Source organism: Octopus bimaculoides, chromosome 6 (genome assembly GCF_001194135.2).
Source record: "Octopus bimaculoides isolate UCB-OBI-ISO-001 chromosome 6, ASM119413v2, whole genome shotgun sequence".
Lineage (NCBI taxonomy): Eukaryota > Metazoa > Mollusca > Cephalopoda > Octopoda > Octopodidae > Octopus > Octopus bimaculoides.
This window is the reverse complement of record NC_068986.1, coordinates 11,037,835-11,064,315: the sequence shown is the minus strand read 5'-3', so window position 1 is coordinate 11,064,315 and position 26,481 is coordinate 11,037,835. Positions and strand designations below refer to the sequence as shown.

The following is a 26,481-nucleotide window of genomic DNA, read 5'->3' as shown; positions in this document are numbered from 1 at the left end:
AGGAAAAATTGGTTTGACAGACGCCATTATATGATGAGAAAATTAACAACAGACTGACAGTAAAAGGAGTTTGAACCAATTCTTGAAGTAGCAGTTTTACTAATTAAACTCAAATGAATTGCCTTAACATTTGTCAACATTTTCATGAGTGTTTTCATTCCACCTTGATCGTAATTTCTTAGATGTTTTGGTATCAGCAACACTTCCTGTTTTCTTAAATCTAAAAATTATCTGCATTGAAGGTGGATGGGTGGTTGTAAATTTCTTTTCCTTTTATACACAACTTAAGCTTCATTTTTAGTTTATCATCGCTTAAATGTCCATATTTCCATGCTAGCATGGCAGATGGAATTTATTGAGGCAGATTTTCTATGGCCAGATACCCTTTCTGTTTCCAAGCAAGATAATACTTCTCCATGGCCGATAATCATTTGCAAATGTCATGCAATATCAAGGCAAGGAGACAGACACATTTACTTATCATTTTGGCATCCAGTTTTTCATCTTTCATGGTGCTTGTGGAATTTGTTGAGACTGATTTTCTGTATGAGTATGCCTTCCTTTCACCAACTTTACCTGTTTCCAAGTAAGGCAGTGGTTCTCAACCCTTTTTATCTTTGGTCCCCACCCCCCTTTGATGAATACTTTATTCTGGTGGACACGCTTAGCCATTCAATGTCTAAAAATTAGTTTTATAGATTCTTTTTTTTCAAAATTCTTATTTTGTTTTTCAAGCATTAACTTGTGTAGGTTGGACTGTGTAAGACATTAGAGAAAGAAACCTTTTTCTTGCTATAAATACATCTAAGCAAAATTTTTCATGAACCCTTAATATACGACTGTGGATTCCCATTTTACTACTTTGCTTGTGTGGACACCCAGGGGTCATACAGGCCCCAGCCGAGAACCGATGAAGTAAGGTAATATTTTCCCGTTGTCAGACATGTTTTCATGGAAGACTGGAGATGAACAATGTCACTTGTATGATTTTGATGCTTGTTTGGAATTATTACATGATGTCAAGACAAGGTTATATACACATATACGCACACACGTCTATCTTTCTCTATATATGATGGGCTTCTTTCAGTTTCCATATAACAAATCCACTCACGAGGCTTTGGTAGTAGAAGGACCTTGCTTAACCCTTTAGCATTCAGATTATTCTATCAAATGTAATCCTTATTTATTCACATTGTTTTGAATTAATCCTGCATTATTTTGTAACTTCAAGAGTTTGATGATGTGGTAATTTATTTTTAGAACGACATTGTAGGGTAGGTGTGAGGGCCCAGATTTGACCAGATATAGCCAGTTTAAATACTTAAAGGGTTAAGGTGCTATGCAGTGGGGCTAAACCTGAGATCACATGCTTGAGAAGCAAGTTTCTTAACCATACAGCCATGCCTGGGTTTATAGTGAATATAATTGTATGGGTATGCCACTAGAAGCCAACAGACAAGTGGCAATGTTTAGTGTGTGTTAAAGAAATAAAGTTTTATAGACATTCTGCTAGAGTTTGACGACAGTGCTAAAATCTGGTGTGCGTGGAAAAAGAGATATTGACCACCACCATTCTCATTCTACATCCATTTCCCATGCTGGCAGGAGTTGGATGGTTTGACAGGAGCTGCTAAGGCCGGGAGCCTGCACCAGGCTTCAGTTGTCTGTTTTGGTATGGTTTCTACAGCTGGATTCCTTTGCTTACGCCTGCCACTTTACAGAATGTACTGGGTGCTTTTTATGTAGCGCTAGGGCCGACAGGGTCACCCAAGCAACTTGCAAGACAAAACCGCTTAGCTGCGAGGTAGGGTAGTGTTGAGTGGGGGTAGGGAGGGCTTTGTGCCGGTAGAATATTAGAGAGTAAGATGGAAATCTTGTTAGTTGATCAGTGACTGGAATAAAATTATCTGATAGTGGGGGAGATGATGATTTTTATGAAAAGGAGAATTTATTCATTAAGGTTTATAGGTGAATCATTACCAAACAGGAAGACTTTTTATGACTCTTCATGTTTGCAGGAATATGGGGTATCATGGTGTTGAAAAAACTCCCAGACACTGACAGGTGATCAACGGAGTGGCCAAGTGATTTGAAATGTCGGGGCCCCAAGCCTCCTCTTGCGTTCTATGGGAAATGCCAGGTTTGAGAAAACGAAGTCACCTGAATGGCTTCCCATTTCACCTATGTAGAATGCATTGCAAAATTGCAAGTAACGAAGTAGAAAAGGTTGGCAGATATGCCGTTAAAATCTTTAGAGTGCATACGTACCAGGACAAATGGGCGCTACTAATGATTGGCCTGGCTAACTGAACAATTGGTCTGTTTTGACAATAGCACTTTTTGGCGCTTGAGGCATCATATACAGGTAGAGAGAGAGAGTGGTGGTGGTGGGGGGGAGAACAAGAGAAAGTTTAGAACGTTCTGGATAGATCAGTGTTGAATTACTGTTAAATGGTGCCAGAATGGCTTTGCCATACATTCTGGGATTCCAAATTGCTTATGGTGTTTGATATGAGGAGACAATTGTGTAAATACGCTGGAGCCAGTGAATTTCTAATAGATGTTTCAGTCTCAGAAAGCAGACGATAACAGAGGAGTATTTTAGTTGTAGTGCGGTCGTGTGGAAGGTTAAAAAATATATATTTCGTTTGCAAGAGTATGTATAGCTTGTTGGAGGTCGATGGTTCTAGCTCAGTGGAAGGTGGAATCCACAACAGAACTGACACGACTACGATTGAAGAAGTGCTGCATCTCTTATCATTTAATTGTTTGTCATTAGACTGCGGCCATGCTGGGGCACCGGCTCGAATTTTTAGTCGAATGAATCGACCCCAGTATCTTTTTTTTTTTTAAACTTGCTACTTGTATCGGTCTATTTTGCCGAATCGCCGAGTTCCGGAGACATAAACATATCAACACCGGCTGTCGAGTCATCGAAGGACACACGCACGCGCGCGATGATCTTATTTCAGTTTCCGTCTACCAAATCCACTCACAAAAGCTTTGGTCGGGCCAATGCTATAGTGGAAGACACTTACCCGAGGTACCAGTCGTGAGACTGAACATGGAACCATGTTGTTGGGAAGAAAGCTTTTTATCAAACAGCCACACCTCAGATTTATAGCGCTCGTAAGAGTTGATATTAAAAAAAAAAAGAAAAAAGATTTTGGATTAATGTGTGTGTTGGAGGTAAGAGTTGGGAATTAGTTGACGCATAGTAATGTGGAGGTGGGTTGGTGTTGATGGTGACAGAGATACCGAGAAGGGTGGCTGAAATGTTGGCTATAGTGGAGGTTATGCTGTTCTTAGAGGCTGAAGTAGTTGATCTCTGCGAGAAAATTGGCACCATCGTAATCAATATAATGACTGTACATTTCAGTATGGTTTACCAACAAGGGGAGATAACAGGGACCTCCATCTTAACCCATTAACTGCTAAATTTTTTTATTCATATTTTTTGGCTTTGCCAAGTGTCTTAGGAGTTAAAATAATATATAGTATTTAAATTTTCTCCATATGTGAATTATTTTGGAAATTATGATAAATTTTTTCGAAAAGTCCCAAATGCGAATCGCTAAAAAAACAAAAGAACAAAACAAAACAAAACATATTTATCCTTTTCTATAAACATTTTAGTTTTTTTGAAACAATAGTATCAAATACGAATGTGTATAAATTTCAATGAATGATATAGATGGGAAACGCAAAAAGAAAAAAAAAATGACGTTTTTAAAATAGTAATTTTTTTTTTTTTTTTGTAGTTCAAAAATTGCGATTTATGACCTAAAATGTCCTCTAGAATTAGCCAGAGCCAATAATGACAAACTTTAACTTCTAAATCTTGTTAAACACCTCTGCAAATACTATGTACATAAGCAATTCACTTTGACTACAATGAAGAACCGGCATTGACTGGTTTTAGCAGATTTCTAAATGGGGCTCATGTTTGGCAATGGGTTAATGTCTATATCCACCTTATTAGTGATAAAATAATCACCAGAGAAAGAGAAATAATTGAGTGGGTGCAAGTTGGTGGAACTGGATTGGAGTACAGGCCAAGCAACCCGGGAAGACTTCTGATGGGCCATTGTTAAGGAAGGGCATCCATTAATCATAAATATTTCTCAATATTTGGAACCAACTTAGCGACCTGCATCCATTTAAATTAATAAAAGAAATGTGCTTCCAGCATAGTGTGTTATGTTGGTCTGAGAAGTTTGCTTCCCAACCTCATGGGTCCAGGTTCAGTCCAACGGCGTGGCACTTTGGGCACATGCCTTCTACTTGTAGTCTCGGGTCGACCAAAGCCTTGTGAATGGATTTGGTAAACGGAAACTGAAAGAAGCCTACCGTGTGTGTGTGTTGTCCCCATCACTGCTTGACAACTACTGCTGTGATGCTTACATCCACGTAACATAGTAATTCAGCTGAAATGAAGGGTAGAATAAGTATCAAGCTTAAAAAAACAAAACAAAAAAACAAACAAACAAGTACTACGGTCAATTCATTCGACTAAATTTTTTTTATATATTTTATTTTTATTAACCCTGTAAGTATGAAAGGCAAAGTTGACGCCTGTAGGATGTGATCACGAAGGAGCACAACTGATTACTACTATCTACCTGCTCTGCCAATCTACTTAAAATTTTTGCTATTGTACAGGTATTTTGTCACAAAAATTTCGAGAAAAAACGTAGCGAAAGAATGTTCTTCATAACGAATAGCGAAACATTTTAAAATATACTTTATTTTTTTTATTCCCCTCTCCCACTCGTAAATTTTACCCGTTGTGTCAATCACTACTGTAATTATATTTGTATTGCAAGGCCACGAGGATCTGCCGTATAGAGACGATCTTGGTAATAATTATCGAAATAATTGAAGGGAGACAACTTGGGCGAAGATTTATGAAAGTGAGCGAGAAACCATTTTAATAAATTCTGCATCGTAAAAGAAAGAAAAAGAGATAAATACATTGTTTGATAACCGAGTTAGTTGTACTTTAGGAAACACAGAGGGTTTACTAATAGGAACACAATTTAAATTAACTTAAAAATGAAGTGAAATTGATGGTTTTTAGTTATATCCCTGTCCATTCTAGTTTGTCTTCGATCCTTCAGAATCGATAAAATGTAACAGCCAAGATTCTTTACAAATTAATGACGTGTGTGAATGTTAGAAATTTGTTGTTGTTGTTATTTATTCCGCCGAGGTGGACTTTGCCTTTCATCCTTTCGGAGTCGATTAAATAAATACCAGTTACGCACTGCGGTCGATGTAATCGACTTAATCCCCTGCCTCAAGCTGCCTTTGTGGCAACATTTTTTAATAATAACTATTTATTAAGGATGTAAGCTGACAGAAATGTTAGCACGTCGGGCAAAATGCTTCGCGGCATTTCGTCCGTCCTTACGTTCTGAGTTCAAATTCCGCCGAGGTCGACTTTGCCTTTCATCCTTTCGGGTGCGATAAAATAAGTACCAGTCATATACTGGGGTCGAATGATGTTGATGATGATGATGATGATGATGATGATCATCATCATCATCAAGGCAAGCTGGCAGAATTGTTAGTATGCTGTTAAACATTTTGTCTGCCTTTATGTTCTGAGTTCAAATTCTGCTGAGGTCGACATTCTTTTGGGGATCAATAAAATAAGTACCAGTTGAGCAGTAGGGTTGATGTAATTGAGTAGCCCCTTTCCACCGAATTTCCAGCTTTGTGCCTATTGTAGAATAATTGTTTTCTTTCTATAGACACAAAGTCTGAAATGTTGGGGAAGGGATGTAGTGGATGACATCGACCCTACTCCTCAACTGGTGCTTTTTGGGGCCCCCAAAAAGATCAAAGGTAAAATCGATCTAATTATTATCGAGATGACAAGTTGGTATAGTTGTTAGCATGTTGGAAAAGAATGCTTAGCATCATTTCTTCAGATTCCACTACAACCATTTTTTGTCTTTTGTCCCAACAGAAAAGGTTATTAGGATTGTTAAGGCAGCAATTGGACAAAATGCTCAGCGGCATTGCTTTGGAATTCTAATGTTCTGAGTTTGACCCAGTTGAACACTGGGGCCGATGTAATTGAGTAACCTCTCCCCCCTAAAATTGCTGGTTTTGTACCAGAATTTCAAGCTGTAATTATTATTAGGAGAGTAACAGAATTGGTAGGAATCAGACTGAATACTTTCAGTATTTCGTGGTGGGGAAGGGGGCTCAATGAAATAAATGACTGTACTGGGGTCAGTGTGGTCATTTATACTCCCTCCATCCTATTTATGTGTTAGTGTAAGCACTCACTAACCCTCTCAGACTTGGGACCCCCTGTTACTAACTTCCCTCCACTTGGGCTCCTGAGCAAAAAAATATATAATTGCGTATACAGCTCAAGAGTAACAATTGCAGGCAAAATAATGGACAGAATGACAAAAAAAAATTTCAGGGAAATAACAATAATAGGCATATCTCTCAACAACCATGTTTGGTTGTGCTAATTTCCTCATCTCTTTCACCAATTTGATTGTCCGATTCACTCTCATTGCTGGCATAAGTTTAAACTCTTTGTTCAAAGAATAAATATCAATAATTTTCTCAACTTCAAAGGCCTTGCTCATTCATAAGACAAAGTGCTGGGTTCATCACACCCACTTTTTTTTTTTTTTTAAATAATTAAAAACAAAGTAAGCAACAGCTATGGGCAAAACCATTAACAATGAATCGTAAACACACTTCACCACAAATTTGCAACATGGTCAGTTGTCTGTTTCTAGTATTTTATCTTTTATTTTTCTACATGTGTTGTTCATTACTACTCAAGCAGGAACCTAGTGGTGATGACATTTAAGCTATTCCTGTTACAACATGACAGGGTTGAAATAGTAGTAGTTATCATTTTAATGTCCACTTTTCTGTGCTTGTCTAGGTTAAATGGAATTAGTTGGCAGATTTTCTATAGCCAGATGCTTTTCTTTGTTACCAACCCATACCTGTTTCCAAGCAGAGTTATCATTCTTGATGACCAGATTTATTTCATAGTAGACTGGAAATTGCTTGCATGATGGTAATTCTCATTTACAATCATCTTGCAAATTACTTGGCAACCCTGTTGGTACTGATGCCACATAGAAAGCACCCAGTACACTCTGTATTGTGGTTGGCATTAGGAAGGGCATCCACTCATAGAAACCATGCCAAAGTAGACAATGAGGCCTGGTACAGTTCTTTGGCTCATTGCATCCAACACATGCCAGCATAGAAAACAGACATTAATTGATGATGATGTCAAGGCATGGCAGCACACGTACATGCAGTGGACTTGTTTCACTTTCTGCCTTCTAAATCCACTCACAAGGCTTTCATTGGCCCAATAAATATTCTTGTCACCAAAGTGCTATTGATGTTACATCATGTAATGGTATGAAGTTTCAAAGACATCTCAGGAAATTATTTGCAGACTTGTCTGGTGTGATGGTTTGAGATAAGCTTAACCTTTTTGTTACCATATTTCTGATGAAATATACTGCCTTTGTTACAAATAATTTTGAAGAAAATAGTGAAGAATTTAGTAAACTAACTTTCTCATTATTAAGCTGGTGTTTCAAATATAAATTAATATAAAATTTTGATAGAAAGGTTTAATTACAATCATTTTAAAACTGGGAATTAGCCACACCCATGCTGACACCATGTATAAAGCACCCCTGATGACACCACATAGGAAGCACCCAGTACACTCTGTAAAGGGGCTGGTGTTAGGAAGGGCATCCAGCTATAGAAACCATGCCAAAACACAACTGGAGCTTGGTGCAGCCCTCCGACTTGCTAGCTCCTGTAAAACTGCCCAACCCATGCCAGCATGGAAAACGGATATTAAATGATGGATGCCAGAACTGCCGGACTGGCCCTCATGCCGGTGGCACACAAAATCACCCACTACACTCTTGGAGTGGTTGGCGTTAGGAAGGGCATCCAGCTGTAGAAATTTTGCCAGATAAGATTGGAGCCTGGTGCAGCCTTCTGGTTCGCCAGTCCTCAGCCAAACCGTCCAACCCATGCCAGCATGGAAAGTGGACATTAAACGACTATGATGATGATAATGTTGATGACAATCATCATCAGGAGTGGCCTTAAGCAGGTTGGTATAAAAAGGGGTTAAGCTCTATATTTCTGCACTCTAGTTTCTCGCAAGCTGCTACACCATTAAATTATTATAACTCATAATAATGTGAACAATTATATGTTGAATTTTGCAGGTGTCACTGCCGATGTTGGAGAACGGATGATAGAAGCATGCAACGGAGATCTCCAAATGGCTGTGGAAATGCACATGGATGGAAACACTAGCATTATGCTTCCCAATTCCGAAAAGGGAAGTACAAGTACAAAATCAAGTATTTCAAATAAGTAAATGCAGTTTTATTTATTTATTTTTTTTGTAAATCTTTAACTGGTTTCAGCCATATTGGGACAGCGCCTAAGTTATGGGGATGTAAACACACCGACACTGGTTATCATGTGATGGGTGGAACACACACACACACACACATGCATGCACACACATGCACAGAGAGAGAGAGAGAGAGAGAGAGAGAGGCCTCTTTTGGTTTCCATCTACCAAATCAACTCTCAAGGGTTTGTTCAGCCCAATGTTTTAGTAATAAAAAAAAAAAAAAAAACTTGTCCAAGGTGCCATGCAGTGGGACTGAACCCAGAACTATGTAGTTGGGGAAGCAAACTTCTTACCACACAGCCACGCCTGACAATCCTTCTAATATTTGTTCAATTAATCTCATGTGGTAAATCATGATTTAAACATAAGTGTACAATTTTAGTGATGATGTGTGGTTTAGTGGTTTGGGTTTTGTACTACTTATAACAAGGTTGTTGTTTCAATTCCCAGACCAGGTGGTGTGTTGTGCTCTTGAGCAAAACACTTCATATCATGTTACTCCAGTCCAGTCAGTTGTAAATGAATAATTCTGCAATTGTTTGGCATTATGATCTCAGCCACTTGTATGCCATTTCTACCGAGCTGGTAGAAATGCTTAGTGGTATTTCGTTTGCCGCTACGTTCTGAGTTCAAATTCCGCCGAGGTCGACTTTGCCTTTCATCCTTTCGGGGTCTATAAATTAAGTACCAGTTGCATACTGAGGTCAATGTAATCGACTTAATTTCTTTGTCTGTCTTTGTTTGTCCCCTCTATGTTTAGCCCCTTGTGGGCAATAAAGAAATAAGAAACCTGCTACTACCTCTAAGGATCCTCCTGGCCATTTCAGAAAATCAAATTCCCAAGTGTCCTTAATGTTTATTACTCCTCCTCTACATCTTCCACACACGAAGACTACTTTCCTTGTTAACCTCTTGTGTGTCCATTGCTTGCACTGTATGGAAGTCCTCCCTACACCTTTCTTACATATTGAGCAGAGCAATTTACTTGATAAGAAGAGACTACTGTCTGTTTTCTTGCTTGCTACAACTTTTGGTCTTTGCTTGGTTAACTTTAAGGCCCTTTGATTCCAGGTTTTTGTTTCCACACCTGAATTTCTTTACCAATTCTGCTACAGATTCCACTATAAGAACAAGATCATTAGCATATAGTAGCAGCTGGTCTTAAATTTCTCTCTTATGGTCTGAAGGACTATGATGAATAGGAAGGGGGCTGGAAACTGAGCTCTGGTGAATTCCTATCTCTATTCTAAATTCATTGTTGTACTCATTGCTAACTCTCACCTTACTAACAATACCCATTTGCATGCCCCTAGTTTTCTCAGATCACAGAATGCAACATTCTGTCAGACGCTTTCTCCAGGCTGATGAATGCCAAGTACCATGGTTTACTTTTGGCTAAATACATCTGCAATATAGAGATGTACTTGCATAGCAAGTGTTTTGATCTGAGATTGTGGGCTGAAACTAAAAGGATGGAAGTGTTGAAGACACAAGCTTGCAATTTAGAAACACATAAAGACTGTTAACTTCACTTTTATTCTCTTACTTGTTTCAGTCATTTGACTGCAGCCATGCTGGAGCACTGCTTTTAATCAAACAAATCGACCCCAGGATTTATTCTTTGTAAGCCTAGTACTTATTGTATCAGTCTCTTTTTGCTGAACCACTAAGTTACGAGGTTGTAATCACACCAACATTGGTTGTCAAGCGATGGTGGGGGGACAAACACACAAACATATATATACATATAAATATATATACACAGTGGGCTTCTTTCAGTTTCCATCTACCAAATCCACTCACAAGGCTTTGATCAGCCCAAGGCTATAGAAGACACTTGCCCAAGGTGCCATGCAGTAGGACTGAACCCAGAACCGTGTGGTTGGGAAGCAAGCTTCTTACCACACAGTCAAGCCTTATTTGTAACATGGTGTGGAAATTTTTGCCACTCAGAATTGTTGACCTGTTCACTGACAAAAAATTGTCTAAGAAGAGGCATCAGTAGTATTTCTCCTTGGCACAAAACCACGTTGCCAGTACCACCTGACTGGCCTTCGTGCAAGTGACACGTAAAAGCACCCACTACACTCTCTGAATGGTTGGCGTTAGGAAGGGCATCCAGCTGTAGAAACTCTGCCAAATTAGATTGAAGCCTGGTGTTGCCATCCGGTTTCACCAGTCCTCAGTCAAATCGTCCAACCCATGCTAGCATGGAAAGCGGACGTTAACGATGATGATGATATATACACGCATTCAGTGCTATGTCATAGAATTGTTGGAGTGGTTCTGCTGGTAACTATCTTTCCCCCTTTTTGTCAATTCTTTGATGGACTCTGTGTGTATATGTGTATGTATGTGTGTGTGTGTGTGTGTATGTATATAATGATTGCTACTTGTCTTGATTCTTTGGCAGTGTTTGTTTTTAATGCTGCTGACACAGCTAGATTCAATGGTATTGTCCAGGTGACAAAACCATAATGTTCATGAATTCTATAGCTTCATGAGCACTTGAAAAATTACACACACACACACACGCATATATATAATTAGAGGATATGTTAACCTCAAGATGGGATGGTTGCAACCAAGGAAATACTGGTTCAATACCTAGTATTGTTGGGGAATGAAACTCCCTTAAAGCAGTAGGTATATATTAAGCATATAGTTTATATCCAGTTAAAAGAAGAAAAGAAAATGGAGATAAGGAAGTTAACAATTATTTATTATTAACAAATTGGTCAGCTTTGCTTCTTACAGCTGTTTCAATTAATACTCAGTAACTTAGTCAAAATTTGTACATGAAATTTGCATTTATGTGACATGAGCATAATTTCATCAGAGAAAAAAAATGTACCTTGAGATGTTATATGTGGCCCTATCAATTCATTTCAGCAGGCTAAATGTTACAGTTTATGATTTGTATTATTACATATATATATATATATATATATATATATATATATAAGTTAACATATATAAATGTTTGGCTGGAGAGACCAAATGTGTGCATGCCTCTTTTCTTGATTTTCTCTCTGCTAGTTTTAGGTATGTTTACTCTCTCCATTGGGTTGGTGACAAGAAGGGCACCCAGCTACAGAAAATCTGTCTTATCAAATCCCATTTGACCCATGGAAGCATGGAAAAGTAGATGTTAGACAACGACTATGATGATGATTCACATGTGCTCCTAAAACTTTACTATACCCTGTCGATTGTTTTTTTTGTTCACTAATAACTGAAATTAAATATTAATCACAATGACTTCATCCATTTATCCCTTCATACAGTCTCTGAAGACCACAATAAGTACTCTTGCTTCTCAGACTAACGTCAACTTCGTCATTTAACATCCATTGTCCATGCTAGCATGAGTTGGACAGTTTGACAGGTACTGTCAAGCCAGAAAGCTGCGCTACACTCCATTGTCTGTTTTGGCATGGTTCCCATGTAAAGTGGTTGGAGTTCGGAAGGGCATCCAACCACGCCAAAGCAGACTGTGGCTGTGGTGCAGCTCTTGGTTTCACAGCTTCCAGCATGGAGAACAAGACATTATTTGATGACGATGATGATTATATATGTGTATATAACTCCAGCATAAAAATAAATTAGGAAATCTACCAATGGTTGTAAAGAGCTGTTTATGTTATGTATTTTGTGATCTTTCATGTATTGTAAGTTTGTAAACTTATGTTTCAATACCTTTAATTGGCAGCACTGATGATGTTCGAGCACCAATTCCTCAAAAGAGAGAAATTCTTGTTGAAGATGCACCTGTGTTTGGTAAGTCTGGATACATTTCATTCCCTTCCTTCTCAAATACCTCAGAAATAAATCCCTACATTGGTCTGTTTCAGATACATGTCCAGGGTGGGCCAAAAGTCACAAGGGACTGAAATTTTAATTAAATTCTTTCTATCTCCTCTGTACTATTTATACTCAGCTCTGCTGTTCCCTGTAGGTAGGCCCAGCACCATCTCTCTCTCTCTCTCTCTCTCCAACTGTCTCTTTATCTTTCTCTCTAACTCTCCCTTTCCTCTTTGTACCACTGGGGTGGTCAAGTATCCCCTCTAATATGACAACTATCTCTCTCCCTCTATCATACTCTAACCTCTCACTTGGCACACACAGTCACTTTCCTTGGTCCCACTCCCTTTCATGACCCTGTTAGTGCCACTTATAAAAGCACCCACTACACTCTGTAAAGTGGTTGGCATTAAGAAGGGCATCCAGCTATGCCAAAGCAGACTATGGGGTGTGATGCAGCTCTTGGCTTCCAGCATGGAAAACAGGACATTATTTGATGACGTTGATTATATGTGTGTGTATAAAATCGCTGATGTGGCCAATGACAGTACTGCTTGATTGGCACTTGTGCTAGTGGAACGTTAAAAGCACATCCGAATGTGGGGTGTAACTGGGCCACTTATGAGTACCTCATTCATTGGACAATAAGCTTTGCTTACGAAGACCTATTGAGGCAAGTGAAATCATATCAAAATTGCTGACGTGGCTGATGACAGCACTGCCTGATTGGCACTCGTGCCAGTGGAACGTTAAAAGCACATCCGAGCATGATTGTTGCCAAGGCCACGGATTGGCTCCTGTGCCGGTGGGACGTAAAAAGCACCATTCGAGTGTGATCGTCGCCAGCGTTGCCCTACCAGCACATGTGCCGGTGGCATGTGAGAAACAACAGACGAGCGTGGCTGTTGCCAGTCTCACTGGACTGGCTCCCGTGCAGGTAGCATGTAAAAAACACCTTTTGAGCATGGTCATTGCCAGAACTGCCTGTCTGGCTCTCGTGGCGGTGGCACGTAAAAGCACCCACTATACTCAGAGTGGTTGGAGTTAGGAAGGGCATCCAGCTGTAGAAACTTTGCCAGATCAGATTGAGCCTGGTGCAGCCTTCTGGCTCACCAGTCCTCAATCAAACCGTCCAACCCATGCCAGCATGGAAAGCGGACGTTAAATGATGATGATATATAAAAATGTTGTGCATATGGTGCTATATTATTGTATATGTAAAACAAAAAATCCAGGAGTTTGACTTTTTGCCCATCCTCAACATTAATAAAAAAAAAAAGGAAACTGGATTTTAAAAAATTCTTGTATAGTCTTTGATTGGTGTCGAATCAAACAACATGGCACGATAGTTGCTATGTCTTAACTGGAATGGAGCAAAGCAATGAGCATTCTTAATAAAACAGATTTTTATGTATTTTTATCCTAGCCCTAATTAGCTAATTTATATAATTAGCTAATTTATATAATTAGCTAAGAAATAATTACAGTAAAAACAAACAGCTGCTTCCCATGATATTGGTTAAAGAATCACTGGTAGAGTTGTGTCTATTATACAAAATCGCTGCAATAGGCAGGTCTTTTTGTCTTTTTACTTGTTTCGGTCATTAGACTGTGGCCATACTGGGGTACTGCCTTGGAGAAGTTTTGGTTGAATGACTTGATCCCAGTATTGTTTTTAAGCCTGGTACTTATTCTATCAATCTCTCTTGCCAAGCTGCTAAGTTTCAGGGATGTAAACACACCAATACCAGTTGTCAAGTAGTGGTCACACACACACACACACACACACACACACACACACACACACTATGGGCTTCTTTCAGTTTCTGTGTACTAAATCCACTTTGGTTGGCCTGAGGCTATAGCAGAAGACACTTGATCAAGGTGTCATGCAGTGGGACTGAATCCTGAACCATGTGGTTAGGAAACCAACTTCTTACCGCACAGCCATGACTACTCTATAAATATATTTGAATTTGATTTCAATTTTAATTTTATGGGGAAAATTTTTCTCTCTCTCTCTAACTCACAACCTTCATCATAGAGCTACCTGTCAATGTGCACACTCAGTACTTTTGATGATAGTTTTATTGGGGAAAACAAAAAATTTACTTCCCCAACCAGGGCTGTGGAGTCAGTAAAACTATACTGACTCAGATTCACAATATCTTTATTCTTTGATATAAACCAGTTATAACATCTAGGCCTACTCAAAGTCCAAGCGTATGCATATGCTTTATGAGATATGTAGACCACAATCACTTAATTACATAAAGAGGAGTCGGCATTGGAGTCAGTCGGAGTCAAAGTTTTTTGTTTCGACTCCATAGCCCTGTCCCCAACACAAGTAGCTGAAAGCTAGAAATTTAGCTTTATTTTTGCTCCCTTCCCTTGGTGCCATTTAAAAAGCATCTAGTACACACTGTAAAGTGGTTGGTGTTAGGAAGGACATTCAGCTGTTGAAACCATGCTAAAGTGGACCATGGAACCTGGTGCAGCTCCTGTGAAATCGTCCAACCCATACCAGCATGGAAAGTAGACATTAAATGATGATGATGATTCAGAAACTACATTGCTGTAAAAATATTATTTTAAAAGGTTATCACAAAGCTGTGTCAATTTTTTGTTAGGGTTTGAAAAAAAAGACTGAAAAAAGATTTTCAAACAGCTTTATTTTTCCTTTACTATTTAAATTTTTTATCTTCAATCTTTTAAAAATGACACTGCCTTCGTTTGTATTAATTTTGAAAATAATGAATTTAGTAAAATAATTTTGTGATTATTAAATTACTGCTTAGAACCTAAGTTAATCGTGAAATTTTGATGGAAGATTTTAAAATCATTTTAGGACAGGAAGTTTGTCTCATAGAACCAGGGATGTTTTCAGGTCGGTGGTATCGAATTACACTTGTGGAGTTCCTCCTTGACCTTGCCAATGTTATCACTGTGTACTGAATTTTACTTTGGACACTTTCTCTATGTAACTCCATTTGTTTTTCTTGATAGAGATACAGATGCCAACAAGGAACCTGCCTTCTCTCCAATAAAATCAACTGCACTCTTTCTGATCACCTTGATTAAATGCATTAAAACAAAAGTTACTGTGGTCCTTATATAATCTGTGGCTAATCACTCTGCTGACCCAAACCAATTTTTAATATAAGACTGTCTCCGACTTTCACTAGCTGTGATCTTAACTCTTTCTATATTTGCTCTTGTGTTATATACCCACGTCTATTTTATACACGCCTTAGCCACTAACAATGAGTGTATAATGGCATTTTTCTGTTTCTAGTCCAGAAGATGATGAATGCCGACTCCATAGGTTTGTATGTGTTATCGATCCCCTCCTCTGCTCTGTTCATTTTGAATGCCAATATTTTATTTAATTCATTGCCATTCCATCATTTCTGTTGGCTTCAGTCACCGTCTCATGTTGGCTTGTGCTTGTATTATTATTATTATTATTATTATTATTATTTTTATTATATAAATATAGTTTGTAATTTTCTTTTTTCCCTTTATTGTGCTTATCACATCTAAACCCAATCAACATTATATACTACTGCGTTTTTTTTTACAGACGTGTATAAGTGGATTGAGTTAGTAGTTTTAGTTTGTCATTTTTGGTTCTTAAGGCAATTTTTCTTTTCTTTTTTTAGTATTGGTTGTCCGTATTTAGTGAAATATTTTATTGCCATTCTAATGTGATCAATTTAGTTTTCAAGTGTGCATGGAAGAAATGGTGAGCGTTGTAGCAGTGGTAAAACAAGCTCCTGGCAAACTAATTGCAGATTTGATTTTTTTTTTCTTTATCTTTTTGTTACAACTGTTTTGTTTTACTCACCACACTGTTGCTGCTGCTGCCCTCTGGAAAGGCATGAATGTCTTGACTTCTTTTAATTCCTTTTCTTTTTCAGTCAGTAAAGTTAAACAGTCACACCGATCTCAAAATGTAAAGCTGTTGACCTGTATCAGTTTAAAGAGTAAAGAAATATTTTTTAGGGAGAAAATATTTTTGAAAATTTAAATGTCACCAAGAAGTTTGATTATCAAAAGCATGAGCTCGCATGGAAACCAAACACCATATCTGATAACGAAAATTATTATTATTATTATTATTATTATTATTATTATTATTATTAATAATAATAATATATAAAGGATTGAGGTAATTCCTCCAGAAGATATAGTCAAAATTTAAAAAAAAGAGTGCCATCGTCATCTTGTGAACGATATTTTGACATCTTGTGTGTCTTCAACAAGTTCAGGAAATAATTTTGTCAATCTACTTCATTTTGGTTAATATTGACAAAATTATTTTTTGAACCAGTTGAAGACACACAAGATGTCGAAATATATCGTTCACTAGATGACAATGGCACTCTTCTTTTAGTTTTGACCCTATATCTTATGGAGGAGTTACCTCAATCCTTTATATATTAACCAAAATGAAGTAGATTGACAAAATTATTATTATTAAGGTGATGAGCTGTTAGAATTGTTCAAGCATAAAACAGATCACCCAGCAAGATTTCTTTTGACTGGTTGTTCTCAGCTGAAAAATAGGGCCAGCTTTATCTTTCATCTCTCCAGAGTTGATAAAATAAAGTACCGGTCAAGTACTGGGGTGGGGTGGAGATCTATGTAATCAACTGGCTCCTTCCCCATAAAACTGCTGGCCTTGTGCCACAATCAGAAAGAATTATTATTCCTATTATTCAAGAAATGTGGAGGTGCATAGTTGAATGGTTAGGGTGTTGGACTCGTGAGCATAAGATTGCGATTTCAATTCCTGAACTGGGCGATACATTGTGTCCTTAAGCAAAACACTTCATTTCATTTCATGTTGCTTAAATTCACTCAGCTGGCAAAAATGAGTGATTCTGTGATGGATTGGCATCTTGGACCAGGGGTGGAACATATATGCCACAAAATACAAGAAACTATGGCTTGGAGAGGACTTCTGATCCTTTTTTGATTCAAGAAATACGGCACTTTGAAGAAATATTTGATGAAAAATACTTTTACATGCCAGTGCCATGTGAGAAGGACCTGCTCCAGTGCAATGTACAGAACCCCCCTGTCAGTGCCACATACAGATTATTCGTGCCATGTACAGACCACTCGTGCTATGTATGGATTATTCGTCCAAGTGCCACGTATGGACCATCCGTGTCAGTGTGACATATGGGCCACCCATGCCATGTATGGACTACTGATGCCAGTGCCTTGTAGAGACCACCAGTGTTGGTGTCACGTACGGACCACGAGTGCCAGTGACACGTACAGACCACCTGTGCCATGTACGGACCATCAGTGCTGCTTACAGAGCACCAGTCCCATGTGCGGACCTCTAGTGCCAGTGTCACATGCAGACATCCCATGCCAGTTCCACGACCAGGTCACCTGTGCCGCCTACAGATCACTAGAGCTGCGTACAGACCAGTGCCAGTAACACATAGAGTAGAAACCACCTGTGTCATACAGGCCACCTGTGCCATGTACAGACCACGTATCACATGCAGACCACCCATGCCAGTGCCACACACAGAGCATTCATGCTGGCACCACATTTAATAGCACTCATGATGGCACCATGTAAAAAGCAGCTAATACACTGTAGAGTGATTGGCATTAGGAAGGGCATCCAACCACAGAAACCATGCTAATATGGACATTTGGAGCCTAGTGCAGCTCTCTGGCTTGCCCACCCCTGATGTAGATAATGAATTGGTAAAAATGGAGATATGTATAGAAAACAACTCCCTGTATTTATTCATCTTAGACCCATTTCAGTCTATTGTTGTCACTGCTGTACAATCTAATCCTTATGCTATAAACTTTATCACTGTTCTATAACTTTGTTCTATACATTATTACAATATCATCTTTCCTCTGAATACAATATCTTAAGAACACTTTCTTCTTACTCTCTCAACATTCTATATTTAAGACTGGAAGTCAGCCCCTCCCCCTCTCACACTAGCAAAATTTACAACAATTTGGAGATAAAGAAATAAAATGTGAGAGTGGTAATACTATTATTTATTTCAGATTTTTGCACAAGGCCAGCAATTTCAGGAAGGGGTAACTCAATTACATTGATGCCAGTCTTCAACTGGTACTTATTTTATCAACCCCGAAAGGATGAAAAGCAAAGCCAACCTTGGCAGCATTTGAACTTGGAATATACAGGCAGATGAACTGCCCTTAAGCATTTTGCTCAGCACAGTAATGGTTCTGCCAGCTCACCCCCTTAGATAATACTACGATTGTTAAAATCTATGACTGCCAGGCTGTAAGTCTATATTTATATGTAGACCAGCAAGAAGTAAAACAGCTTTTTTTTTTTTGTGTGTGTGTTAAGGAATTTTTTTTCTTTTTTTCTTTTCTTTTTTTAATGAACCCACTACAGAAATTCTGCTTTGTTTCACTTTTTTTTCATATAAATCAATTATCTCTGTATAAATAATATGTATTTTTTTTTTTTCAGGCTTTCGGGGAAGAAGACCAGCAAAGTCTGTTTTTGATGGCTTCCGAGATTTCCAGGCAGAGGCACGTGAGTAGTTTGATTGTTCATGCTTCAGTTTGGTTCTATATCAGTGTTTAAAATAGCAGAAATAGGGAAATAGTTTGGAAGTTTCTTCTGTTTCGTTTTGTCTTGGTTTATTCCACTGATTTAAAACTTTTCTTTAGGGGAGTTTTTTTTATATGTTGTCACTGTTTGAGCATATAATTAATTTGAAAGTGAGATTTTGAATTGTGCGTTATATGTAGAACTCAATATTAATTATACGTGTAGGTCTATGCTGACCAGATGAGGTTGTGAATAGGCAGAAACAAGCATCATGCTGAGTAAAACTCTTTTAGTCTTGTTGAGGACATTAAAAACTTCTTTCATTCTGCCACCATAATAAAAATACAGCCAATAAGCTCTGTACAGTGGTTGGTGTTATGAAAGGCAACTGGCTATAGAAACCCTGCCAAAAATCATTGTTTCTTAGATATTTGATTCTATGAATTTCGTCTGGGTATGTTACAATGAATACACATCATTGACAAAGCTGAAGAATGTTGAAGTGCATCTAGTATTTTTGTAAATCCCTGTTGGAACAATTTCGCCATTGTCATCATTTTATGTCTGTTTTCCAAGCCATCACTGGTCAGATATTCTAGCACAGTCTGAATTGGTTCTTGGAGTTACTGTCCGCTTAGATGGTCTGGAGGATTTCATCTCATTTATTTGTTTCAATGCTAACTAAGTCCTCTAGATACCAGAAGCTTTAAACTGCTCCTATCTTGCATGTGCTCTTAGTACTTTGATCCAGCATGTTTGCTACCGTCTTTTGTTAGATTGTCTTTAATTCCACTACAGCACTTTTGCTCCTAGTTTCCATTGGCTACATTATATGAAATTCCTATTATTCCTTCTCTACATATCAATCATGGATTTATCCTTAATGGTAGTAGGGTCTAGTTTTCATTCCCATGGTCTCATAGCTAATTTTCATTTCCTTTATGCAAATTATCTGAGTCATAAATGTCTTCGATGTTTAAGTATCTTGTTCTGCTGGAGACAAAGTAAGGCAACCCCTGTGCTGATGATACCAAGATTTTAAATTCAAGATTATCTCCCTTTACTTGAAGTTGGTATCAACTACCAAGTGGGTTGGTCTATCTTCCCTGGAAGCAGAAATTATTTCAATAAATCAACATTTTGTATGTTATTTAATATAACCTTATTTCTCTTTGCTCAATTTGTTAGTTTATTTACATCTCCATAACATAGTGGTTTGGCAAAAGAGACCAATAGAATAATTACCAGATTAAAAAAAAAAGATATAACAAAGGAGGTGCTTGGGTTGTTTTGTTTGATGACACCCTTGAAGGTGGTGCCCCCAGGCTAGTTGCAGTAAAAGATACCAACTTGTTTACAAAGTCTATGTATTGTGATATTTGTCTCTTTTTGGGCTTGTTTTGTACGATATAAGTGAATGGGTTACTTCTTACTCCTAATATGAACCAGTTTCAATGTAGCAACTAGTGGAGATGTATGACTATGTAGTCAGTGTATTCAGCTGACAATCGTAAGGTTGTCGGTTCCATTCCCAGTGGTATGTTGTGTCTTTGAGTGAGCAAAACACCTTATTTCACATTGCTCCAGGCCACTCAGCTGGTAAAGGTGGTACTTCAAAGGGCCAGCTGTATCGTATTTCGTGTCATTTTGTATCTCACTGGTGACGATGTTCAGGGTACGTGTGTCTGTGGAGTGCTCAGCCACTTGCGTGTTAATTTCACAGGCAAGCTGTTCCATTGATTGAATCAACTGGAACACTCTTCATCGTAACCTACAGAGAGCCAGTAGCAACTCCTTTTGCCTTATCTCCATCATAGTTCATAGCTATTTCTATCTCCAACTTGCTCAGTCCCCCCCCCCTCCCTCTCTCTCTCTCCAGTCATTTGCTTAATTTACTGAGTTTTTTTTTCCATTTTAGGTCAGCAGGAGGAGATGCTACATCGTAGTTCCACAATAACATCAAAACACCAAACATTGGAAGATCTGTTTCGGCCGCCTATTGATCTCATATTTAAGGGAACTTTTGCCAGTGTAAGTGCTGTTCAAACTTTTACTAGACTGGCTTTGTATATTACAGTATTATACTGGTTTTATATATAACATTATACTGGCTTCTGTATGTAACATTACCACATACTGCTCATGCCATGTAAAAAGCTCTTGTGCTGGTGCCACGTAAAAAACACCTGTGGTACACTCTGTAAAGTGGTTGGCATTAGGAAGGGCTTCCAACCATAGAAACCATGCCAAAACAGACAATTGGAGCCTGGTGCAACTCTCCAAGCCTTGCCAGCTCCTGTCAATCTGTCCAATCCATGCCAGGATGGAAAATGGACATTAAATGATAATGATGATGGGGTGCACACAGAAGAGTGAGAGAATCTCATGCAGAAAAACAATAGCACTCAAATATCCACATTTGAATCTGCCAGAACGTACTAAGAAGGAATAGATACATTATTGTTTGAATGCTTCTTGTTCTCCATGCACCTTGTGAGTTATTTCTGAATGAAAATTATTAACAATTGGAATTTTGGATAATTTCTTTTTTTTTTCTTTTTTTTTTAAATTTCTTTTAGTCTGTAGAGAGTAAATTGACCATCTTACTCGGTTGTATTAAAATTGAAGTTCTAAAGGGATCTATATGTGTTAACTGCTTCTGCTCTTTGTAGACTATGAGTTCATTTTCAGTAGGTTGTAGATTGTGGCTGACATCACCTCTTGCATATGAAAACTCTTTAGTCTAAACTAACCTCTTGATGAGAGGAATCACATATATGGATTGTAAGAGCATTAGTAGCAGCCAATTTAGTGGTTGATCAAAGGAGGTATTTAAAGAGGCGCACTTGATCAAGAATGGCCACAGAAGAAGGTAATTGCATAGACTCACACAGACTTAACCAACTTGATTTCCTGCCAAAAGAATCATGGCTTCACTATTAGTGTCACTTCCACTTGCTTTGGTACAAATTCATAAATAAACTAGTATCTGGTTAGTCTTGATGAAATAGACACCTCCCCGTCTCCCTTATGGAATGTCTGACACTTATTTTCTCACATATGGCACACTGACCTCAGTGGCAAGAAGTTAGCTTCCCAACCACATGGTTTCAGGTTCAGTCTCACTGTGTAGCTCCTTGGTGGGCAAATGTTTTCTATAGTCTTCTATAGCTGATCAAAGCATTGGGTGGATTTGGTAGGTGAAAACTAAGAGAAGCCCGTTGTGTCATTGTGTCTGTCACCTACCACTGATTGACAACTGGTGTTGGTGTGTTTGCATCCCCATAACTTAGCAGTTTGGCAAAAGAGACCAATAGATTAAGTACCAGGCTGCAGTCTAATGACTTAAGCAAGTGAAGAAAAAAAATCCAACTCCCCTCTCACCCTAATGAAATGCCTGGCACTTATTTTATCCCATATGGCAAACTGACAGGCAAAAGACTGATCCCAATAGGGTTTGAACTTGGAACGTAGAAGAATGGAACTAAAAATAATTCTGAGATTTTTGTCCAGAATTCTGTTAGTAATATTAAAATGTGAAAAAACTTTTTAAAGATGATGTTGGTGATGATGAATATGTTCTTCTTGTTGCATCAGGCCCGGGAAGAAGGAACCAACCAAAACAGATGGTTGATGGTTAACATTCAAAATGTTCAGGAATTTGCTTGCCAAACTCTCAACCGAGATGTCTGGAGTAACAGTGCTGTTCGAAATATTGTGAAGGAGCATTTCATATTGTGGCAGGTAAATATTTAATGTTATTGGTTGTTTTAATATCTGTGTTACCTACGTGGTGTAAGGGGCGGGGACGAAGGGACTGGGAATCCACTCTTCCTAGTAATTTCATTATTCCTAAAAAGAGAGGAAAAAAAAAAAAAAGGGAGTAGGAAAAGGTTAACACCAAATCTCACCCTACTACTTTCTTGTTGTGGCTACCCCTTGTTTAAAAAGTGGGGAATAGGCCTGGGTATATAAAAAAATATTAATATCAAAGAATTATATGAAGGATGGATGTGAGAGGCTTAACTTTTTAGCTTTCAAATTTCTCTCAGATCTAATCCCTATTTATTCACATTGTTTTCAATTAATCATGCATTATCCTTGTAGCATTGAAATTTAAATGATGTGATGGTTTATTTTCAGAATTTCATAGTACAGGTAATGTGATCTGGTTGTTTTGAACATAAAATAGAATATTTGGGCCAGATGTGGTTGGTTTAAAGTGCTAAAGGGTTAATAGAACAGAAATATCTCATGAGAGTGTGTGTGTAATAATGGATGGCGTTAGGTTGTCAGATAAATATGACCATTTTCTCCATTTCTTTCCTACAAATTTAATTTTCCAGTATTTTTTCCAAATTTCCAAAAGTTGTAGAGGAAGAATACAGCTACAAAAAAACCCCACAAAACACTGATAAAAATAGGTTTTTGTTTTAATTCAAGTAACTTTGGAAAGAAATGACCAGATTTATCTGACAGTCCAATAGAATGGCCAAGATAAGACATAGGAAGAAATGGTAAGGTTAAATCTCAGAATGTTAGGATTCACATACAATGTGTTACTTACATGGTAAAACATATATAATGATGTATGTGATTGTATTTGGTATCAGAATGAAATATCGAGTAAGATGGTGGGGTGGGTAGCCTGACAAAGCAGCTGGAGAAAGAGGCTTGTGAAATAGGGGGGGAAGATACAGAGATGATGGTAGATATTAGCAAAAAATGATGGAAGGAGGAAAATTACTAGCAAAATATTAAGAGAGGCTGTGACGAATGTCATCACACCATTGCTAAACAATAGCTATGTTGAATAGTGATAGTTTGTCATCATTTAGTTGAGAGCCAGGTCAGTGTGTCTTGGTTCAACAGATCCTATAACTGTAGATGTATGTTTGGAATGCTTTCATCTCGTACTAGACTACCTGTAACCTGTTGGATCACTGGAGAAGTCTGGGTTTCCTAGCAACAGAGTTTTGTTTTGTGGGCTTTTTTCTCTTTTCCATGTTATTTCCCATGCTTTCAATGAATGTGACATTGAAATCACACATAAACGGCTCCTTTTCCCAGAAAAGGAAAGATTTGGCTGCTATTTCTTGCATGCCCTGCTACCATGTAACAGGTATTTCGGGTCCTTTATCATAAATAGCTGTTATGTGGTAGCAGAGCATGCTAGAAATAGCAGCCAAATCTTTGGAGGTGAGATACCTTGAATGCACTTAAAAGAAACCTATAGAAAAAACTATTTCACACTGAGGTTACAAATGGATCTTTTACAAAATATTTACTGTATTTTTAAAATCATTTTCACTTAAAATATTTTGCCCATCATTATGTGTCTAATGGAAAAGTTAGAGTTTCTTCCCTTCCAGGTTTAAATTATTTTTCAGAGTATTTTCCCATTAAGTTCAACCCATGCGAGCATGGAAAGTGGACGTTAAACAATGATGATGATATGCACCAATTTGGGTATTTGTACCCCAAAACCTCAAATATCTCAGTAACTACTGGTCCGATTTACGCGAAACTTATTTTATTCTGTTTGTATCTGCATTTCAGGAGCACTTTACTTTCTAAGTATTTTCTCATTATGCGCCAGTTTGGCTGTGTAACATTGCAAGCAAGCAAGACTGAACTTCACTTATAATAGTGTACTAGACTACCCATGACCTGTTTGGTCTCTGGGAATGTCTAAATTTCTCAGCAATGGAGTTTTGTTCCGTGGGTTTTTTTCTTCTTTTCCAGGTTATTTTGCATGCTTTCAACGAATGCGACATCAAAATCACGACTCTTTTCCTCAGAAAAGGAAAGATTTGGCTGCTAATTTGCTGCACACCCTACTACCACATAACCGGTATTTCAGGTCCTTTATTGCAAATAGGTGTTACATGGTAGCAGGGTGTGCTAGAAATAGCAGCCAAATCTTTGGCGGTGAGATACATTGAATGCACTCGAAAAAAACCTATGGAAAAAAATTGTCACACCGAGCTTACAAATGAGTTTTTTATGAAATATTTAATGTATTTTTAAAGTCATTTTCACTTCAAAATATTTTTTTAAGTATGCCAAATAAAATTTTTGTAATGGTATTTATTTGAAAATAGTTTTAAAAAAGCATAAAAATATTGTCTGTTTAAAGAAAGCTAATGTATAAATACTTACTGTACAAGCAACTTACATTTTTGAAATCACATTCACTTAAAAATATTTCTAAATGATTAAAATGTTAACAAAACCGAAAATAGAAACATTTACTGTAAAAGACAAATTGTAGTTTTTCATTGTCAAGTCAGTGTCTAATCAAAAGGTAAGCGTTTCTTCCCTCTTAGGATTAAGCTATTTTCAGAATGTTTTCCCATTATGCACCGTTTTGGATATTTATACCCCGAAAACCCCCAATATCTCAAAAACCACTTGTCCGATATACACGAAACTTACTTTATTCCATTTGTATTAACATTTCAGGGGGAAACTTAATTCAAAGTATTTTCCCATTATGCACCAGTTTGGCTGGGTAACATTGCAAGCAAGCAAGCAAGATTCAAGCTGACTTTTAATACATTATAGATAGATAGTCCTTCTATTTTTAAGACAGTTTCGTGTGATTTGAGGGAGATTTGGTTGAAGTAGGTGAAGTAGGCCTGTATTGGTTTAGTTGTTGAGGGTGTAGGATTTAGTTTTGTGTTAGTGACACAGGCATGGGTGTGGTTCAGAAGTTTGCTTCTCAACCATATGGTTTTAAGTTCAGTCCCACTGCATGGTACTTTAAGCAAGTGTCTTTTATTGCCTGGGCCAACCAAATTTGGTAGGCAGCGTGTAAACCCATATATGTGCGTGTGCACACACACACGCACACAGTTGGTTAGAGATGGGGGTAGAGGTGAATGTAATGAATGAGGAACAAGGTGGTGGCGGCTTCGGCTAGTGACAAATTTCACTTTAGGAGGGAAGGAGGAGGAGGTGATAGGTTGCAATACATGGAGGAGGGATGGGGGTTGGGTTGTGGAGCCCAATCTATACATTTTAAAGAAAATGATACAGATGCACAATTAAGGGCCTGGGTATGTCATATGTTGCATGTATTCTTTATATTGGTTTGTTTTTCTAATATATTGGCTCCAGCAATAGCCCTGCACTTAGCAGGCATTGTCATTTTGTCTTTATTTAAAATATAAACAACAATCAGTAATGATATTGTCTTTTCTTTTGTTACTAGGTATATCATGACAGTGAAGAGGGTCGTAAATATATGCAATTTTATAAAGTGAATATTTGGCCATACATTGCCATTCTTGATCCTCAAACAGGTAAGCAAAAGAGCCAGCAATATAAAATAGCTGTTTTTGTTTTGGTGCCTCTTTATGTGTATGTTTCTTTAGAATTTGAGATTGGAGTAGTCTCAAAAACGAATGTGTGTATGTTGGGCAGAATATTTTCTCACTAAAATAACTTTATTGGGTGTGTAAGGTTGAGTATCCAGTTATGGCAGAAACGTTAGCACATCGGGTGAAATACTTATCGGTATTTTGTCTGTCTTTACATTCTGAGTTCAAATCCCGCCATGGTCGACTTTGCCTTTCATCCATCCGGGGGTCGATAAAGTACCAGTTGCGTACTAGGGTTGATCTAATCGACGACCCCCCCC

At 38.0% G+C, this 26,481-nt stretch overlaps 1 protein-coding gene across 5 annotated transcripts in view; it reads left to right on the top strand.

The window, feature by feature from the left end:
• The window catches only part of LOC106870443 (UBX domain-containing protein 7), a 65,250-nt gene that overhangs the window by 25,896 nt on the left and 12,873 nt on the right, over window positions 1–26,481 (top strand). For 3 of the 5 annotated variants that reach the window (XM_052968615.1, XM_052968617.1, XM_014916534.2), the window contains exons 2-8: window positions 8,256–8,406; window positions 12,165–12,232; window positions 15,552–15,581; window positions 18,753–18,818; window positions 20,755–20,867; window positions 22,434–22,580; window positions 26,053–26,143. In XM_052968615.1, coding sequence (XP_052824575.1) covers window positions 8,282–8,406; window positions 12,165–12,232; window positions 15,552–15,581; window positions 18,753–18,818; window positions 20,755–20,867; window positions 22,434–22,580; window positions 26,053–26,143 — 640 coding nt within the window. In that variant the 5' untranslated portion in view covers window positions 8,256–8,281. Of the gene's footprint in view, window positions 1–4,893; window positions 4,917–8,255; window positions 8,407–12,164; window positions 12,233–15,551; window positions 15,582–18,752; window positions 18,819–20,754; window positions 20,868–22,433; window positions 22,581–26,052; window positions 26,144–26,481 lie in introns of those variants that run through there. The other 2 variants (XM_052968616.1, XM_014916535.2) reach the window with 2 other exon arrangements.